General features: G+C 41.1%; 1 protein-coding gene across 7 annotated transcripts in view; it reads left to right on the top strand.

The window, feature by feature from the left end:
* The window catches only part of LOC101168426 (anoctamin-4-like), a 144186-nt gene that overhangs the window by 87376 nt on the left and 34938 nt on the right, over window positions 1-21872 (top strand). For all 7 annotated transcript variants that reach the window (XM_078941689.1, XM_078941688.1, XM_078941686.1 and 4 more), the window contains 11 exons: window positions 523-663; window positions 1192-1356; window positions 3269-3305; window positions 3459-3570; window positions 4824-4881; window positions 7439-7536; window positions 15293-15435; window positions 17965-18117; window positions 18205-18352; window positions 18429-18548; window positions 18759-18864. In XM_078941689.1, the coding sequence (XP_078797815.1) occupies window positions 523-663; window positions 1192-1356; window positions 3269-3305; window positions 3459-3570; window positions 4824-4881; window positions 7439-7536; window positions 15293-15435; window positions 17965-18117; window positions 18205-18352; window positions 18429-18548; window positions 18759-18864 (1281 nt within the window). The remainder of the gene's footprint in view (window positions 1-522; window positions 664-1191; window positions 1357-3268; window positions 3306-3458; window positions 3571-4823; window positions 4882-7438; window positions 7537-15292; window positions 15436-17964; window positions 18118-18204; window positions 18353-18428; window positions 18549-18758; window positions 18865-21872) is intronic.

Raw genomic sequence — 21872 nt, 5'->3', positions numbered from 1 at the left:
GCTCTTTTTGTAAAAACAAAAAAACGGTCCAAACCGAAAAAATAACGGAATAAAGTACAAAAAACTGGTAGAATATTTACTTGTTTTGTAAGTGACCATGGTATACGTGGGTTAATGGCCTTCGAAGCGTGCATTAGCAGAAGTCACACACCTCGTGGAGGCAACCGTCCTCCGCTTCGCGTTCACTTCAGGCTTCCACGTCGCGCGGTAATTTCTGATAATTCACACATTGTCGGCCATTAACCTTTACTTAGTTAAAACGAAAAAATGTATCCGCTAAACTTAGAGTTTTGGTTGGTTTTGTGAATGCAGCCCCCACCATGATGATACCACCCCCTATAGAGTTGTTAACTGTAAAGCAGAAAATCCTTTGTTAATGTTAAAACATGAAATCTCAAAATGTCATGATCTCTGTGAATCTGCAGGGTCAAACAATAATCTGACTTTGGTTGACACTTCTTGGACCTCAGTGCTGTTTGACACGTCTTTCTTTCCTCTTTCATCCTGATCCTTATCTTCCAGGATGAAATACGCCCCCAGTTTGAGGCCAAGTACTCCAATAAGGAGAGGACGAACCCCATATCTGGAAAGCCAGAGCCGTATCAGGCCTTTACCGAAAAATACAGCCGACTCCTCGTCTCTGCATCAGGAATTTTCTTTATGGTGAGCTGCATTGGTTTTGTTCAGTCTCTGTCTGCACACCTCAGGGGTTTATCACAAAGACAGAGAGAACACTACAGAATCCACGATCAGCAATGTTAGACCACTGTTGAATCAATTATTACATCATCGATCATCAGATCAGCGAGCCCGTCAAAATAAAAGCCAAAAAACACTCTTTTAATCATTTGTTATGAAGGAAGTCATGAATTTATTGTGAGTTCCACCTTACTTAAGGCCATGATTTACGTGTTCTTTGTGTGGTCCATTCATACTTTTTCCGTGGTTCATTGCTGATAAATCTGTGAAAGTTTCACGTACAACATCTCTCACTGTACATAGTGGCTGTGTGACACGGCCTTCAGTCTAAAACTTGTTACTCCTATTGAGTCATAAATGAAACTTTGAGTTGAAATCTGTCCGGTTTCAGCGATTCGCGGTTCTTTTTTGCTGTTAGGAACCTGCTCTCTATGAATATTCAGGTTTTTGATGTTCATTAATGGTTGAACATTTCCTCTGTTGCTGCCTCAGATCCTGGTGGTGATCGCCGCCGTGTTTGGCATCGTGATTTACCGCGTGATCACAGTCAGCACCTTCGCCGCTTTTGGCTGGGCGCTCATCAGGAACAACTCCCAGGTGGCGACCACGGGCACGGCGGTGTGCATCAACTTCTGCGTCATCATGCTTCTGAATGTGGTGAGTTGCTGCCGCCCACCCACTTGTCTGAAGAATTACTGGGGGGTATTTCAGAAAGCATCGCTTTTCGGTTCCAGAGGTATGATTCAGGGTATGTCAATTTGCCATAGCAACTCATGCTCTAAACATAACCTGGTCTGGAGCAGGTTTAGTTGAAGGTTGAAAGTTTTAATGATATTACTTCACTTTCTCCAAAAATTGATAAATTGATTCAAAAATCTTTCCTAATGTAGTATAATTTTGCACATGTTTTTAACTTTTGATACTTCATGAAATTTTGCTATGAAAATCTCTGAAACAGTGTTGTGTCTACTTTACTGATATAGTATTATGTTTTATTTATATGAATGACTTTTATAAGTAACATAATCTGCATATATTTCAGATGACTGATCTGCATTTGCCATGTTGATTTCTAAAATAGTTATTTTTGACGTAATACTTAAGTAATTCATCTTTGTCATGTGCTTTATCGATATCTTATGATTTTTAATTCTGTCTGATATAAACTGGGAACCGGATATTGATAAATCCTGTAATAAAATGGTTACAGTATAACGGGGTGGGATTATATAAGTTCGCTTCCTTCCACTCCCTTTCAAGCAATATTTATTAATATGTCTAATTATCCTAAGTTTGATTAGTTACTGTATGAATGTATAACTGATGTTTATATTGCTGTTGTGTATTATTTCTACTTAATTGCTTGAAATAAACCATTTCAAATCAAATCAAATCAAATCAAATCAAATCAAAGGTTAGTTTGTTTCCAGAGAGGTGAAGCAGCATGACGTGTCCATTTGAAGATGATTTAGATTTAGTGAGTTCTTGGGAGGTTTCTTTTCCAAAATAGGAAAACACCGAATACGTTTTGGAATATTCTGAAGTGATGAGCTGTTTGGTTTAGTTTTCAATGTTTCATTAACATCTAAAAAAAATTTATTCACAATGGCAGGTTTTTAAAAATCAAATCCCTCTCATATGTTTTACAAGGACGTTTGATTTTTTTAATGAAAAGTTAAAATGCATAAAATCTTTTGACCCTTGTTCAGATTAAGTTATACCAGAACTCCTGGCATTTGATTGTTTGTACTTTTCAGTGATTGTGAATAAGAAAAAGGGGGGGGGGTTATATGTGAAAAGATCCAGCAAGGAAACAGAAGTACATTTGTTCCCACAGACCATAATATAAATACAATATATTAGAATATTCAGCAACCAGCTGTCTAACATCACGAGGATGCTGCTAATAAAGTTGTTTAAAGTTTATTATTATGTTTAAAAAATATTAGTTATAGCGATCATATTGTTATTTTTTAATTAATCCATCACACCTTAAAGGTCAGTCAAGGCTGAAATAGGCTTCTGATTTTTTGTTTTGTTTTTTTTGCTTCCACTCTGACAGTTATGGGTTAAGTGAAAATCTAGATCACATTTTGTTCAAATCTGGTGTACAAATAAAGTTGAAAGCAGCTGCAGATATTTTAGAGAGGATAGAGATAAACTTTGCCTCCTAAAGTTAGGGGAAACTGGAGGATTAAGCAAAAAGACATTTTAAAAATTCAGTTGACTTTAGCCTCGTACTGGCCGAGACTGGCCCTGACATTAAGCTGGTCCATGGCCTGAAAACGGTTGGAGACCACTGCTATAGGACTTTAAACCCGGATAGGGTCAAGTGGGTGGAGCTACACACCTGGTGAACTGACTTGATGTTTAAATTTTAAATCAGCTTTTTGGTTGTTTTTTTACTTGTACTTTTTAGGTTGTTAAGCTGTTTATCTAATAAATTGTCAGAGTAAATGTTAAAATGATTTATTCTGACTTGGTGGGTAAAAAAATGACTTTTTACTATCATAAATTCAAAAATAAACATTTGATGTATGTTGATAATTTTGTTTTTTCTTGTTTTCAGCTCTATGAAAAAGTGGCTCTTCTCCTCACTAACCTAGGTAAGATGTAATCAGTGCAACAGCAGAGTTAGACAGACGTTGACTTTGGCAAACAGTGTTTTGGAATGTCAGGTCATGAGGGATTGTCAGGTGTGTGTTGATGGAGGAGGTGTGTCCACATTAACCCTGTGTTTTCCGTCTGCATGCCCACAGAGCAGCCGAGGACAGAGTCTGAGTGGGAAAACAGTTTCACCTTCAAGATGTTCCTCTTTCAGTTCGTCAACCTCAACAGTTCAACGTTCTACATCGCCTTCTTCTTAGGAAGGTCAGGAGCTTCTACCAATAATTCATTTTCAGCCCCAGGTCAACAAAATTTGTCAGAACTAAAACTAATAGGTTTTAGTTTTTTTGTTGTTGTTCACCTTTCGGCATGTCCCGTCAGGGGTCGCCACAGCGAATCCGCTTCAACCAATCCACACACGGCAATAGGTTTTAGTTTTAGTTGTACAAAAAAACATATTTCATATGTTGGCCACCATTTTTGAGTGGCCAACATCAGGTTCACAAATTCTAAGCAGACCCTAGAAGTCGATGCAGTACCTAAATAGACCACTGGAGGCTGGTTTGAATAGAGAGCAGAAGGTTTTTACAACACTAACAACAGTTAAAAGTGTCTTTATTATATAATAGCTTAGGTTTGAGCTTTTTTATTAATAACATTTTTTGATCAGCTTTATGCTTAATTTGATTTTTTTTCTACTTTTTAGATTTTTCATTGAGTAGACCCCAAAAAGATTAATTTAGGATTTACTCAGACTGGACACATTAGGTTCGCTTAAAGTGAACCGGACTTTGTTTCCCCTAATAATCTGGAACCAATTTTCAGTCTGAAGACGCCCAGTGGACGCTGGTCTTTAAATCAGACCAGTTTAAATTAAATCACACACCTAGATGTGTGAAATTTGACCCATCTCCTGGGGGATCGGTGAGCTTCAGACACAGGAAGAATTTGGTGAGTGTCAAGCAGGGTCCCATTTTAAAGTCTTTGGTATACCTCGGCCTGGGTTTGAACCCACGACCTACCAGTCTCAGGGCGGACACTCTAACCACAAGGTCACTGAGCTGGCTAGTTTACCCCAGAATCCACTCCAAATTCCTTCTGCTTCTTTTAAAGCCATCCTCAGCGGCGCCCCTTCTGACATGTCCAGCCTGATCCACATCGTTACACCCTCCCTCTGTCTAAGATCCTCATCTTCTCTTGTCCCCCCTCCCTCGTCTTAGCACCATGTGGGGGCAGAGCTTTCAGCTGGTCTACCCCCAAACTCTGGAGCTCTCTACCCCATAACATCAGAAACACAGACTATTTCTCCATTTATTAAATAAAAACTCAAAACCCATCTGTTCAAACTGTCAAAGTGTTAAATTCCCAAATCTGTTTCTTAATTATACTTTTATTTAAATTTTTGATTTTATTTGTGTTTAACTCACTTGTACAGCGTCCTTAAGACTTCTGAAAGGTGCTTGAGATAAAATGTGTTGTTATTATAATGATCTGTTTTGTGTTTCCTCTCTGAACAGATTCACAGGTCGACCGGGTGCATACCTTCGCCTCATCAATCGCTGGAAGCTGGAGGAGGCAAGAAACGCCTTCACTCTTCTCATAATGGCCGTGTCACACACCCACTACATGCAGTTTGTGCATATTGCACGGATGAAAATTAGTCACACAAGAATATATGCGGAAAAAGTGAGAAAAGTTGTGGTCTTTCTAGGCCTGCACAATATACCGTAAATTTATCGTTATCGCGACATTAAGCTGTGCAATACGCATACCGCAAAAGATGGCAAAAATCGCAATAAATGGTTACCTTAAATGTGCTAAAACAATCTCATGGCAGCTTGAAATATTGAACAAATGAAATAAATCCCTTTATGCATTTAACCAATCGGAAGGACCCGTTTACGTTGTTGATCACTCAGATGAGCCCTTTTATGTTTGATGTTTGCCTCCTATGTCGACAAGGGTCATTTGGAGTATAATTTTTCAACTGTTGCAGTGAACAGGGAAATTATGTTTTTGGTGGTTTTGCTATTTGTTTATATACCGCGAATTATATCGTTATCGCAATATTAATCACCAATATCGCATATCGCGAGTTTTTCTCATATCGTGCAGCCTTAGGTCTTTCTATAAAATCTTCATAGATGTGTCATGATTAAACCACACAAAGAACACGTGAATCAACCTAGAACATGAACCGTGCGTGATGATTGGGCCAATTCCATGCATTTCATTAGTGATAATTACGTAACTTAAACGCGATATGTGCACGGTATACACGATGTAAAAGTTATACGTCGGTGGTACATGCGTGAAAAGCCTGTTAGACAAATGTGGACATTTGCGTATGCATCCAATTGAGGAAGAGTCACGTAATAATTTGGCATAAACCACGTAAAATACTCATCAAGTGTAATTCACAACCGACCAAAATCTTTTAGCAGCTCAAAACCAAACTCACATAAAGCCCCGTCAGCCAAAACCCTTGATTCAGATCGACTCGGATCAATCACTGCTTACTGATCTCGTCTGGCTACAAATGGCGGCGTCCGTATCGCAAGAAGAATTGAATTTACCTCAAACCAGAAGTGAACCGTTTTCTGTGGGTGACGGCACACTCACTCAGTCCAGTTCTCATATACAGTCAATGGGACCAAGCCTCCATTTCAGTCACACTTTAGACATGTTGACCCTTTTGGTGGTGGGGGGGGGGTTGATAGGGCACAGCTGTCTTTACACAGACGATGTCCATTTAAACAGTCAACCACCAAACTCAGACTGAGACAAGGTGTGCGCCCCTGAATGATCCTCTGTCCCCTATCCCATCCCCTCGGGGTGGGGGGGTAGCTGGTGTGGTGGTGGTAGTTGTCTCCCAAGTTGATTGGTTTCTTGATCCCGGTGGTCACGGTGTGAATCCACACATTTGGGATTTATGTATTTTATGTGGATGTTTATTCATCCACACCTAAGCCACAGGGGTGTTTATGGCTCTGGGGGGGGGGGGGGGGGGGCTTCGGGGTCCTGGCCGGTGATATTTATGCCACCATATTCCAAACCCAACTTTATAATTAGCAGATGAAATTGTTAAATATTTTTTTACCTTCGGTTTTTCTCTGAATAAAAATTCATTTTTAATCATTTCAGAAATAATTTATAATTTTGTTTTTTTTTTTGGGTTTAAGATGTTTGCTTTATATAAAAAAAAAAGATTTAAAGAAAATTTTATTGAACAGTGTTTTGGCATAGATAACAACAATTACATGTAAAAGAATGATGGCTCACCAAAGTAGACTTAATGTATTGTACAAAAGAAATAACATATTTAACTTTTAATGTTCATTTTTTTTTCACTTTAATCTGCTTCAGCAGATGATCCTGTGTTGCAAAGGGTTTCTTATTTTCAAAAACTCGTTTGTTCTTTTTTCCAAAGTAGAAAATCAAAATGATTCAAAAATTCTCTCTTTTTATTTGAGCATTTTATTCATGACAAAAACTATGGTTCAGATACAAGTCTTAATCGTAATAAAATGTAACACCCGTCTGAATTGTAAGGTAGTGGGGCCAGGGCGGTTTTTCTGCTTTTATTTTGGTGAATTGTGTTACTTCCTGGGGGGTACTCAATTCCAGAAAGCAGGTTATGCTAGCTCCCACGGTAAGTTTGAGGCTAAGAAAGTTGATAACCTCAACTTTCTGTTCCAAAAATGGAGGTATGTTTCAGGGTAGGTCAAGTTGCCATAACAACTCATGCTCTGAACATAACCTGGTCTGGAGCAGGTTATGTTGAAGGTTAGTTTTTTTTCAGAGAGGTGAAGCAGCATGGCGTGTCCATTTGAAGATGATTTAGTGGATGAAGAAGCTCAGATAATACTTTTTCCACCATGAGAGGGTGATAAGACCACATATGGATGTTGGAAAGATAAACTTTTTTACTTTGATCTAACTTAATTATTTGCTTCAGTTCATCTACTTCAGAATAAAAGAAACACCACTATTATAATAATTCATAAAAAATAAAGTGTCTACACAGAATCTATCCTAAACCCAGAATCCTATTCCTACCTGTTCTCTTCCAGCTGGTTTTATCTTTAGATCTTCCAGTTCTGAGGGAGTCTCTGTGTTTTTTCTGTTGCAGTGTCACCCCAGCGGCTGCCTCATTGACCTCTGCCTGCAGATGGGGATTATAATGGTGCTAAAACAGACATGGAACAACGTCATGGAGCTCGGCTACCCGTAAGCTTCCCCCGTTCCTGTCACAATGTGAGAGCATCCATCTAAACAACTCGACAGATTAGATTCAATACAAGAGAAAGCAAATGAGGGTTTTAACTAATGTTAAAATTTCAACTCATTTAAAGCAAAAATCTGCTGTTTTTTTGTGAGGCTTATGATAAGATTAGATGTACTGTGGACTGCAGCTAGGAAACTACATAAATAAATTCTCTATTAAACTGGAAGCCAGGAAAGTAATTTGAGTACTGCAGTTATATGATCTGCTCTCTTTGTACCAGTAAAAGCTGCTTGTTGAATATTGAATGAGCCGATTCATCTGCGCAACGTGTCGAGAGAAAAAAGAAATCTTTTTCAAATGATTTGTCTGTGTCTGGCCATGACACGAGGCCTTAAGCTTTGGATACATTTCTAAAGTGATTACGTTTTGTTCAAATGACGCGTTATGAGAGGACTGAGCTTGAGTTTATGGAAGCTGCTGTTGGGGTTGTTAATCTAACAAAAAGACTACCAATTTATGAAATTGTGCCTGAAATTCATCTGCAGAATAGGTTCAGGTCAGGAGGGGACTGGGCAGCAGCATCTCCAGTCTGGCAAGCACAACCACAGTAGAACCAGCAACCTCTACCAAAAGCCATAAACATTTACTGTTTTAATGATGGGTTAAGAATGTTAACAAGCAAAATTGTACAGAATATGAAAAAGTTACGGTCTTAGAAATGTACCCTGTGGGACTCCTGTTCAGAGTCAGAAGATGGATGGATGGACAGATGGATGGATGGATGGAGAATGGATGGTTGAGTGGATGGAGGATGGTGGATAGATGAGTGCATGAGTGGATGGATGGATGAGTGGATGGTTTGGGAGGATGGATGGATGGATGGATGGATGGATGGATGGATGGATGGATGGATGGATGGATGGATGGATGATGGATTGATGGATGGATTGAGAGATGGATGGATGGATGAGTGGATGGTTTGGGAGGATGGATAGATGAGAGGATGGATGGATGAATGGATGGATGGTTGAGTGGATGGATGGATGGACAGATGGATGGATGGATGGATAGAGAATGGATGGTTGAGTGGATGGAGGATGGTGGATAGATGAGTGCATGAGTGGATGGTTTGGGAGGATGGATGGATGGATGGATGGATGGATGGATGGATGGATGGATGGATGGATGGATGGATGGAGAGATGGATGGATGGATGAGTGGATGGTTTGGGAGGATGGATGGATGGATAGATGGACGATGGATGGATGGATGGATGATGGATAAATGGATGGATGGTTTGGGAGGATGGATGGATGGATGGATGGATGGATGGATGGATGGATAGATGAGTGCATGAGTGGATGGATGGATAAGTGGGTGGTTTGGGAGGATGGATGGATGAGAGGATGAATGGATGGATGGACAGATGGATGGATGGATGGATGGATGGATGGATGGTTGAGTGGATGGATGGATGGATGGACAGATGGATGAATAGATGAATGGATGGTTGAGTGGATGGAGGATGGTGGATAGATGAGTGTATGAGTGGATGGATGGATGATTGGGTGGTTTGGGAGGATGGATGGATAGATGGATTGAGAGATGGATGGATGGATGAGTGGATGAATGGAGAATGGATGTATGAGTGGGTGGTTTGGGAGGATGGACGGATGGATAGATGGATGGATGGATGGATGGTTGAGTGGATGGAGGATGGATGGATAGATGAGTGCATGAGTGGATGGATGGATGAGTGGGTGGTTTGGGAGGATGGATGGTTGAGTGGATGGATGGATGGATGGATGTATGATGGGAGATATACTGCGTTTTGTCCATGTATTGTCTGGTGATTGTGAGAACCCCTCTGTCTAGTTTCTGTGGTTGTGAAAGTCCTGTGATCTGATTGTGAACAATTCATTGGGAATTGTAGTAGTTTTGGGGATGTCATCTGGACTTGGTTTTAAAGTTGGAATATATACCAGCTTGTGAGGGATCGAGCGGCCAAAGAGCACAACAGAAGTTTATCAAAAATGAAAATTTTAATTTTCTCAAAAAATGTAAAAAGATGAACAAACTGGGCCCGTAAAAGAGGTCAACAGAAACATAATTAACTCAGGCAATAACTTTAACTTAACCAACTGAACAAACCAAGTAACAGAAACAAACTGACCTAACCAAAGACACAACAGGGGAACATATATAGTGGCTGATCAGACCACTTGAGAAACATGGGGGGGAACTAACATGACTACAAAAGACATTTAACAAAGACTATAAAGACAAGACTAAACACAAAACTTGGCCTCTTAGTGGAAGAGAAAAATCATCAAAAGTGGAACAAAATGAATAATGAACAACAGAAGCAAAGCAAATAAACATTAAATAAGTCCATTGGTTTCTCCCCTGGAGGCTTCAGTAGATGGTGCCTTCCTAATTGCCTGGCTGGAGTATTTAAAGGCTGTGAAGACTTGAGCTCCTCCTTTGCCAGTCCTCACAGCACAGCTCCAGGAGCAGAACCTCAGCCACACCCATAGCGACCAGTAGCCCCCTCAGCACTGGCAACTCAAAAACAGGTGACATTAAATAAACAAACCAAAATAAGTAAACTAAACAAGTGTCCATGTGCTAGAAATTATTGAAAATAAATAAATGTATATTTTAACTCAAAGAAATGTGTGCATTTATTTAAGAATAAAGAATCTGAAATAATAAAATTAAAAAGAAAGTGTGCAATGCTGAAGGGAGGTTACCGCCATGTTGTTTGTGGGTGTGGCAGGGTATGCTGCCATCACACTCCCCTCCCCTTCCAAACTCTCGCCGGTAGAACGAGAGAGGTAGTCAGCCGTGGCGTTGTCCTTGCCCGGGATGTACTTCACTTTATAGCAGAAGGGCTGCATGGCAAGATACCATCTTGTTATCCGTCCATTGGTATCCTTCATCCTCTCCAGCCAGGATAACGCCTTGTGGTCAGTCTCCAGGGTAAACTCTCTCCCCAAAAGGTAATATTTGAACGAGTCCATGGCCCACTTGATCGCCAACGCTTCCTTCCCGACGGTTGAATAGCGAATTTCTCTGGGCATCAGCTTCCGACTTATGTAAGCCACTGGATGTTGGTCTCCTGGAGCTCCCTGGAGAAGCACAGCTCCAATGCCCCTCTCAGATGCATCCGTTTGCAGAGTAAAAGGTTTGTCAAAGTCTGGGCTGTGAAGTACTGGGTTGGTACTTAATGAACGCTGTATGTCCCGGAAGGCCGCCTCAGCCCTGGTGGTCCATCGAATCTGATTTGGAGATTTTGAGCCAGTCAGGTCTGTCAGTGGAGCAGCTCGGGCTGAGAAGTTTGGAATAAACCGGTGGTAAAAGCCTGCCATGCCAAGAAATGACCTCAGCTGCTTCCTGGTTTTGGGAAGAGGACAGGACTCAATTGCTTGAATTTTGTTAATCTGTGGTCTTATCAACCCCCCTCCAATAGTAAAACCCAGGTACTCCGTTTCAGTCTGGGCAAGAACACACTTGGCTGGATTGACTGTCAGTCCCACTGAATGTAGACACTCCAGAACTTTCTTAAGATGTTCTAAATGTTCGTCCCATGTTGTGCTGTAAACAACAATGTCATCCAGATATGCACATGCAAAGCCATCAAGCCCACCGAGTACCTGGTCCATGAGTCTCTGGAAAGTTGCTGGGGCACCATGTAATCCAAACGGTAGAACAGTGAACTCAAAAAAGCCCCAGGGCGTCCGGAAAGCTGTGTACTCTTGTGACCGAGCAGTAAGGGGTACCTGCCAATAACCTTTGCAGAGGTCAATGGTGGTCAAGTACTTTGCTTTACCCAGACGCTCGATGAGATCGTCAATGCGAGGAGTGGGATACGAGTCGAATTTTGACATTGCATTCAGGTATCTAAAATCAATGCAAAATCGAATCGACCCATCTTTCTTTGGAACCAAAACCACCGGATTACACCACTCACTTTTTGAAGGCTGGATAATCCCAAGAGACAGCATGAAGTCCACCTCCTTTTTTAATGGAACCAAGAGACGCTCTGGGATCCTGTAGCTCATCCGCCTTACAGTGGCATGGTCTTTCAGCACAATGTCATGTTCCACAAGACTGGTGCGTCCTGGGCACTCCTGAAATACCTCAGGATTTATTAGTGCTTTCACCTGAGATTGCTGGTTTGAAGGTAGATGGCTTAAATCCGGAGTGGTGGCAGTTGATGTTGGCAGAAATTCAACCTCCTCCTCCTTTACATTCTGGATGAGCAGCACCTTGGCCTCCTCCTCAGCTCTTGGGAACCATTCCTTTAAAAGATTCACATGAAGCACTCTGCTGGAACGTGTATGACCTGGAGTAGACACCTGGTAAGTCGTGGCTCCAAGTTTTTTGTGCACCACAAAAGGACCTTGCCATTTGGCCAGCAGTTTACTGTCGCTTGTTGGGAGCATCACAAGAACCTTCTGACCTGGGAGGAAGCTTCTGTGTCGCGCTTTCCTGTCATACCAGGTCTTCTGGTACCGCTGAGCATCAGCCATGTGGTCTTGAGCCAGCTCACTCATCTTCTGCAGTTTTTCTCTCATCTGTAGGACATAGGAAACTACATTAACAGGCCCCTCCCTCCCCTGATCTTTGTCCCAGGTCTCCCTCAGCAAGGTCAAAGGTCCCCTTACTTCAAACCCATATAGAAGTTCAAATGGGGAAAACCCAGTTGAGGCCTGAGGAACCTCCCTGTAGGCAAAAAGGAGGTAAGGAAGCCACTGATCCCAGTCAGAACCAGTATCATTAACAAACTTACGGAGCATCTGCTTGAGAGTTTGGTTAAACCGCTCAGTCAGTCCGTCCGTCTGTGGATGATAAGGGGTTGTTCGAAAACTCTTTATGCCCAGGAGCTGGTAAACCTGTTTGAGCAGTGTAGACATAAAGTTTGTCCCCCGGTCTGTTGAGTGCATGAGTGGATGGATGGATGAGTGGGTGGTTTGGGAGGATGGATGGTTGAGTGGATGGATGGATGGATGGATGTATGATGGGAGATATACTGCGTTTTGTCCATGTATTGTCTGGTGATTGTGAGAACCCCTCTGTCTAGTTTCTGTGGTTGTGAAAGTCCTGTGATCTGATTGTGAACAATTCATTGGGAATTGTAGTAGTTTTAGGGGATGTCATCTGGACTTGGTTTTAAAGTTGGAATATATACCAGCTTGTGAGGGATCGAGCGGCCAAAGAGCACAACAGAAGTTTATCAAAAATGAAAATTTTAATTTTCTCAAAAAATGTAAAAAGATGAACAAACTGGGCCCGTAAAAGAGGTCAACAGAAACATAATTAACTCAGGCAATAACTTTAACTTAACCAACTGAACAAACCAAGTAACAGAAACAAACTGACCTAACCAAAGACACAACAGGGGAACATATATAGTGGCTGATCAGACCACTTGAGAAACATGGGGGGAACTAACATGACTACAAAAGACATTTAACAAAGACTATAAAGACAAGACTAAACACAAAACTTGGCCTCTTAGTGGAAGAGAAAAATCATCAAAAGTGGAACAAAATGAATAATGAACAACAGAAGCAAAGCAAATAAACATTAAATAAGTCCATTGGTTTCTCCCCTGGAGGCTTCAGTAGATGGTGCCTTCCTAATTGCCTGGCTGGAGTATTTAAAGGCTGTGAAGACTTGAGCTCCTCCTTTGCCAGTCCTCACAGCACAGCTCCAGGAGCAGAACCTCAGCCACACCCATAGCGACCAGTAGCCCCCTCAGCACTGGCAACTCAAAAACAGGTGACATTAAATAAACAAACCAAAATAAGTAAACTAAACAAGTGTCCATGTGCTAGAAATTATTGAAAATAAATAAATGTATATTTTAACTCAAAGAAATGTGTGCATTTATTTAAGAATAAAGAATCTGAAATAATAAAATTAAAAAGAAAGTGTGCAATGCTGAAGGGAGGTTACCGCCATGTTGTTTGTGGGTGTGGCAGGGTATGCTGCCATCACACAGCTCTTAGACCAGCTATTTCAGAATTGACAAAGCCTCTTGGATAAGAGGTGAAACGTCTTCCAACTTTAAAACCAAGTCCAGATGACATCCCCTAAAACTACTACAATGGAACCAACCTGGATGAATGAGAGTCTTCATAGACAAATTCATTGGGAAGTCATTTCTGCATCCATTGAAGGAGACATCCATGACCCAACACTGGTACTCAGCTACCAGGGTTGGTTTCTCAGCAAATGGTTCCTTTGTAATCTGTATTTTCTGTGGTTTAAGAAAATGGCATCATTACAGAAATGCAACTGAATAAAGTATATAAGCTACACTTTCTGCAAATGCATAAGTAACACTTAATCAAAAAATACACAGGAAAAATACTAAAACACATTGAAACTAAGACATGGCTTCCAAATCCGAGCAACACCTAAATCACGCAGGACACAACACGGCTTTGAGCTTCTATCAAGGATAAATTGTTTGTACACAGAGTAAAAAAGAAAAGATCATGTTACTTCAGGTCAAATCTAAAATGTTGAAGAAAATGAAATCTTTTGTTTTAAGTTGTTTAAATTAAATTTGACACATTTTATTTCTAATTCCATGTAAGGGTCGTGGGGTTTCTGGAGCCTCCTCCAACTACAGAGGGGTGAAGGTTGGGTTCAGTCTACATGGTTTGCTAGTCCATTACAGGGGTACAACCAGACAAACAATCACACACACTCACATTGACACCTAAGGGACATTTTAGAGGAATCAATTAACTATCAGTTAGCCAATCAGCCATCTTTTTGAGGGTCAAACACAAAATGGCATCAGGTTCTTGGTAGTTACATTAACTTTGTCATGTCCGCTCCATCACTCATCTTGTTTGGCCAGACTTCTGGTTAGAGTAATCACGCTCTAGGACAATCACCTGGTTTTGCCCCTTCATAAGTTCCCTCCTGTGCCTCACTCGTTGCCAGAACGTCAGTTACTCTGGTTACTTCCAGCCATCCTGCTAAACTTTCTGCACAAGTCTGCACGGTTCATCAAGTTCTCGTCGTTTCTCACTGCATCGCCTTAGCTTCCTCATCCTTCTGGATTCCAGACGTAAGCCCAGAGCCCCCTATTGACTTTCCTCCCCCGATGTTTTTCCGGTGTTTCCCGCTCATCATCCGCATCAAGGCTCGCTCTCCCACCCCGCTCTGTCTGCTGACTTCCTCTCCTGACAAGTCCTGGTCCCACTGCTGGCGGTATTTTTTCATGCTCCTTCAGATCTGCATACTCCAAACCAGGACTTTGGAAAGGCAAAATAAATGGACTATTTTTCTTTCACTCTTGGGTTTGCTTCTTTTGGCTGTCCTCGACAAGACCTGACAAACTGACTAGTTGCTGATTTTCTCGTGAAGAGTGTTGGTGGATCATCATGTCCTTTACTTCTGATCTTTATGATATAATCCTTAGAGGAAAGCTATGATAGAAAACCTACGATGCAGATGTTTAGGAATCCCCAGATTTCCTCTGACAGAGGAAGAGAATGGCTGAAAGGGGTAGATGTCAGTGATTTTATGGTTCAATATTTATTCCATTAACTAGTCTAACATTGGCGGTTAAGACACTGATTAAGTGATGTGAAGAGATAGACAGATTTGAAAAAAAAAGAAACTAAAAGGTTGGTAATTGTTCTACTACATATGACTACAGCTGGCTGGACTGAAAAGAGTGCAACAACAAAAGAAAAAAAAAATTTCATAATTTTTTACTTTTTTTGTCAGGTTAATCCAGAACTGGTGGACTCGTCGAAGGCTGAAGAGAGAGCACAGTCACATAGCCAAGAGCAGCTTCCCCCAGTGGGAAAGGGACTACAACCTGCAGCCCATGAACGCCTACGGACTCTTCGATGAATACTTTGAGATGAGTAAGTTGAAGCTCAACCGGTCCAGCACATGCCACTAAAAACCTCAGAAACCCTCGGCTAGTAAACCTTCTGCACTATAATACATTTTTAAGACTGCAGAAAGTGCTTGAGAACCTCTTAATGAAAAAACAATGACATACAGGAGTGTTTGTATTATATCTTCAAATACATCAGAGTCATTCATAATAACACAAGCATTTGAATAAAACCAACAACACAAATCAGGGATCAACAGCTGGGGGAACACATGGTGCGCACTGTACACAAAATGTGTTTTTGTTTGTTCTTTTTATATATTAAACTATTTCCATATACATGATAATATATATTGCCTTTGGCACACCAAAGAAAGATTTTATATGAAATTTTCACGAGCTCCTTTTCCAACTCGAAAGTAAGATGACTCGATCTTTGAGGCCCCGCCTTTCATGACGTCAGGCCCCGCCTTTCATGACGTCAACCAAGAGCTGGCCTCAGCAGCGTGTCTGCATTTTGCCCACGAAAAACAAACAACATCCAAACTTTTGCAAAGATGGATGTGCGTTTCGTGCATATAAAATAAAAGCGTTTAGCCGATCGCTGCCAGCTCCACTTAGAAAGAGGGTGTGTGTGTTAGCCTGGGGGCGGAGCTGGCAGCACAGACTCCTCCTGGAAGGGGCTGTTCCTCACTTTCATACATATAAATGTGAGAACCCACTTGTTGATGCTCAGAACCCAGGTTTTTACAGGAATACTCAGAAATGCGTGAATGCATCAAAAATACCACTTTGGGGTTGTTTTATATGAAAGATGAACCTTGCAAAACACTTAAAAGCTCAAAAAGTTTATTTAGCATTATATAGGCTATTTAAGATTTTTTTGCCTGAGTTTTGACTTGAAATTCAAATTGTAACGTCTCAATTGAGAGGCAGTATTTCCACTTGAGGCTGGTTTTAAAAATAAGAAAACAGGAGCCAGGTCACTTTGTCGGGTGATCAGTAGGAGCTTCCTCTATTCACTGAAATTTCAAATGGACCAGTTTGAGAACAGACACACTGAAAGTCTGATTTTGATTGATTTTGTTTTTATCTTTGCAGTTTAATTTTTTTTTTTTTACAAATTAAGCTGCCGCGTGTACTGGGAAAATTTGATATCATTGTTGACCTAGAAATGACTCATAAATGGGCTCTGTCCCTTTAAGGGATCAAGTTACTGTAAAACCTTTATAGTCGTGTTCCAAATAATAGAGCAATGTTTATGCCTGTTTTCAGAAACACAGAATGCATGGTAGTCAGTCAAGATGGCAGCAAATATAAAGCAGAAAAAAACATTTTTTAATAGGCTCTTTGAGGGATAACAATCTGTTTATAATGCCTGTAAAGTTTGTAAGTCATGGGGATACTGGTATGTTAAATTATTCGTTCAGTGTCAATTGATAGTCTATAATCCGCTTGCAGACATATAGATCCATGTACATTTATATTTTCCTCGTCTGAGCTGGAATCTGGATCTAAACTGTACGTCTGAATAGATCTGATATTGTTCACCATTTTTGTTGCATCGCTAATGTTAGGATGGGGGTGTGAGGGGCTGTAAGCTAATGGAAGTAGATGGAAACAGACAGTCCTGCCCCCCAACTCAGAGGTGAATTTCTAATGAACTCCTCCTGCTCTGCAGAAACTATGTCCCAGAAAACAACACAGGTTTTTTGATTTTGGCTTAAAAAAGCGTCATGATAATTAAAAGACCACTGGGAACGCTTTGGAAATAGATCAAAAGAGGATCGGAGTGGAACTTTCATAACATGTGATCCTGTTTTCTCTTTTTGCGGTCAAGGATTTGCTGAAGATGATAGCCGATCTGAAGTTTGTGTTTATGGAAATGTCGTTAGAATAGCATTAGCATTGGTCAAAAAGAAAAAAGAAAAGACACCAATATCCAAATTGGACAGAAGTAATAAATATTACCTTTAAATGATTCACATTTACTCAAGCATAGAAACAAACAGACTAGTGGTATGACTGGAAATACATGTTTGAAGTTCCACAGTGTGTCTAGACACCAAGATCATGTGAGCTGTCATTATTATTGTGAAACATTGTTTAATGTAACCAGGAAAATCATTTGATGACTTTTTACATTTTAGTTGGGAATTTTATCCTCCATAAAACTCATCCATCCATTTTCTGAACTCCCTGTCTAATCTCTTTAATGTCAGTCCCAGTGTTGCTGGAGCCTATCCCATCTACAAAAGCAGGGTACACCCGGAGCAGTTCACCAGTCTGTTGCAGGGCCTTCCATTATATTTTATTCTAAATCGGTTGAGGAGATGTTATGTTGGCATGTTGTTCATACAGAGTAAAAAACCTGACATATAACAAATCTCTGAAGGGATCAATATGGATAATGAACAGTTTTTTTGGAAACTAAAAGGTCCTTTCCCTACTTCAGTACCATTCCAAACTGATGCCATCTTAGTCTCTGTTGGTCTTGTGGTCCATTGTCTGCTTTTGTCAGGGAGTCCTCACACCTTCACTCTTTTTTTTTTAGTTTTACAGTTTGGCTTCACCACCATCTTTGTGGCAGCATTCCCTCTGGCTCCGCTTTTGGCTCTGCTCAACAACATCATTGAGATCCGCCTAGACGCCTACAAATTCGTCACGCAGTGGCGGCGACCACTGCCATCTCAAGCCAAAGACATAGGTAAACGGCTCACAGCATGCAGCCTCACCTCTTGGATAAGGTTTTGTCCTGGTTGGTGGTGTGTTTAAAGACTGGGTTCTGGTACAGGGATTTGGTACGGCATTCTGGAGGGCATCGGCATTCTGTCTGTGATCACCAACGCCTTTGTGATCGCCGTCACCTCAGACTTCATCCCTCGTCTGGTTTACGCCTACAAGTATGGACCGTGTGCTGGTCAGGGCCGAGCCGGGGAAGGGTGAGGACGATGCGGCTGCTTGTTATTGTCAAAGTCCTTCTGGCTTTTGACTAAATAGGACTCATCTGTTCCTCAGGTGCATGATGGGATATGTCAATGCCAGCCTGTCGGTCTTTAGAGTTTCTGACTTCGAGACGAGATCCCAGCCCAGAACAAATGGATCGGAAATGTTTGAAGAGGCTGTAAAGTACTGCAGGTTGTTTATGCGCCTTTGAGCTTAAGTTTAAGTTAGCAACGAGCCAGATTTAGAAACATTCAGCAGAGACGATTTAAATCTACAATCATCCTCTAACAAGCACACATGAATTTTTTATCCGATTTTTCTCTGCCAGATGTCAGATCACAGACAAGAAAAGATGGTCTGTGCTTCTCTGTGGCCTCATTTTGTCATTTTTCTACACAACAGGTATCGTGATTACAGAGAGCCTCCGGACTCAGCTGAGCCGTACTCGTACACTCTGCAGTTCTGGCACGTGCTGGCGGCCCGGCTGGCGTTCATCATTGTATTTGAGGTCAGTGTGGGAAAAAATGTCACTAAACAGTACAATGCCATCTGAGAAGAACCTTTGTTTTTTCTGCAGGAATTTCCGTTTTTCCCCACAATGAAGGTGAAGCTTTGTTGGTGTGATTGTGGTTTTCTTTGTTTGATGTTTAAAAGATTTGGCACAAAGATTGGAGCTAGAATTCCCCCGTCTTGTTAAGCCTTTTACAAATTGTGTAGCTTCACCTGTCCAAAGTTAACATATTGCAGTGATAAGATCTACAAAAGAATCACCCATGTCTTCCCAGTAAACTGTTCATAGCAGGCAGGAAGAGGAGTGTCCCAACAAACTACTCAAAACAGCCATTGAGAAGAACGTCCCAGCAAACTCCTCCAAGCAGGCAGGAAGAGGAGTGTCCCAACAAACTACTCAAAACAGGCAGGAATAAGAACGTCCCAGCAAACTCCTTGGAAATGGAAGAAAGCAGAGTCTCCCAGTAAACTGTTCATAACAGCCAGGAAGGAGAACTTCCCAGGAAACCCCTCAGAACAGACAGGAAGAGGAGTGTCCCTTAAAACTCTTCAGAAAATGAGCATCACAGAAAACCTTTTCTAGATGGTTTGTCCCTTATTTGTTAAGGGTAGTTTGTGGAAAACCCCAATAAATTTACAATACAATAAAAATTAAAGCCGCAAGCGGCGTTGTATGGCCCGCAGACGCAAACCGCCTCCACGCCCAACTCTACGCACCACCGCTGACCTCACCGCCCTCACAGCCCGCAAATTAAAAGCTAGTCAAAGCTGGATTTGCTAATTATGCTAACTATGCTAACTATGCTAATGTGGCTAAAAGTGCCAGCATAGCGATCAGCATCATCAACTGACACAGAAAAACACATCACCTAAAATGCTAATTATGCTAACTATACTAGCAATGCTAATGTGGCTAAAAGTGCTAGCATAGCGATCAGCATCATCAACTGACTCGGAAAAACACATTACCTAAAATGCTAATTATGCTAACTATGCTAGCTATGCTAATGTGGCTAAAAGTGCTAGCATAGCGATCAGCATCATCAACTGACTCAGAAAAACACATTACCTAAAATGCTAATTATGCTAACTATGCTAGCTATGCTAATGTGGCTAAAAGTGCTAACATAGCGATCAGCATCATTAACTGACTCAGAAAAACACATTACCTAAAATGCTAATAATGCTAACTATGCTAGCTATGCTAATGTGGCTAAAAGTGCTAGCATAGCGATCAGCATCATTAACTGACTCAGAAAAACACATCACCTAAAATGCTAATTATGCTAACTATGCTAGCTATGCTAACATAGCTAAAAGTGCTAGCATAGCGATCAGCATCATCAACTGACTCAGAAAAACACATTCCTCCATTGGTGAGAGCTATATGCCATAAGTTGATAAAAAACCCACTTTTTCCAAAATGGCGGCTTTTTTGTTTATTTTAGCTCCATAGCAACCATTTTATGTTTTGGTCCCCTCGGGAGGACAAACAGATTGATGTCAGTTTCGGACAAATCGGTAAAAGTAAACTTTTTGTTGTCCTGAGCAACAGTGGTTTTATGCTAACCACGCCCACATTCCTTATATGTCCATACCCAGTGTTTTTCAATGTATGCAGTTTCAGGTATTATTGCAGGCATTCAAATTTCACAGTAGTCCTTTGAAAAACATAGGAGATATAACAGTGCGCCACTTTGCTAGCTCGCCACGCGCACGCCGTTCAAAATCTACAACTTCTAATTCCAACATTTTTTCCACAGTAGCTTGCCATTGATGCCCAAGAAGTTTCGAGACAATCGATGAAAATTCCAACGACAAGTTTACGTTTTAATCTGGTGGTAAAGGTGTTTTTTATAGAAAATTCAGGATGGCCGCCTTTTCCCGATGTCAAAGGTCGACGAAACTCCAGAGGTGATTGTAGACCTACGCTAGGGACATGCGCGTCAAATTTCGTGAAAATCGCTCGAAAAAAAGTTCATTTTTCCATATTGTGTAAAAACGCGAAAAACTCAAAATGGCAGATTTTGGCACAAAATGGCCGCCAAACGCTTGGTCGTGTCGCCCTCACGTAATGATTTCAAAACTTTCTTTGGATATACCCGACAAAGTTATCTGGGTTTCGTTAGCCGATTCTTAAAAATAAAATCCGAAAAAATTTTTTTTTGCCGAGTCAGCACTTTTTTTTGCGATCGTTTTTTGTTTACCACGCCCACATTCCTTTATCGATTTTGTCGTATGTGACATCATTTTGTTCAGTGTGGGCCAGGGTATCGCATATTTCAGTTTCAGGCTATTCCGATAAAATATGTGCGAGCTAGCTAAAATGGCGACGGTCGCGAATTCGCCACGCGCACGCGTTTCAAATTCTACAACTTCTAATTCCAACATTTTGTCCACAGTAGCTTGCCATTGATGCCCGAGAAGTTTCAAAAAGATCGAAAAAAATCCCTAGGACGAGTTTTCGTTTGTATCCGTTACTAAAGGTGCTTTTTTATGAAAATTCAAGATGGCCGCCCCTTGCCAAGGTCAAAGGTCAACAAAACTTCTTTGGTAGTTGTAGAATCGTGCTAATGGCATGTGTGTGCAATTTCGTGAAAATCGCTTAAACAAAAGTGTCGTTTTCCCATATTGTGAAAAAACACGAAAATCGCCATTTCTCTGAGTTCGCCACAAAATGGCCGCCAAGCCGTAGGTCGTGTGGCCATCCCATAATGATTTTATAACTTCTTTGGGATAACTCCAACACGCCTGTTTTGGTTTCGTAACTGTATTTCAAAATATTTTTTTTTGGCCCCATAAGCGATTTTCGGCCCATTCATTTTTTTGACGGGAACGCTCGCCGTGATGTCATCGTCGTGGGGGGGGTGACGTTTTCTTTGCCGAAAATTCATTTTCAATTTATCCCAGGTGTGTGCCAATTTTGGTGAGTTTTCGGGTATGTGGCGGGGGTCAAATTTGAGCTCAAAGACGCCGTTAGAAACGAGAAGAATAATTAAAGCCGCA

Source organism: Oryzias latipes, chromosome 23, assembly GCF_053564925.1.
Source record: "Oryzias latipes strain Hd-rR chromosome 23, Olatipes_Hd-rR_3.1".
Classification (NCBI taxonomy): Eukaryota; Metazoa; Chordata; class Actinopteri; order Beloniformes; family Adrianichthyidae; genus Oryzias; species Oryzias latipes.
This window is presented reverse-complemented; position numbering and strand designations above follow the sequence as displayed.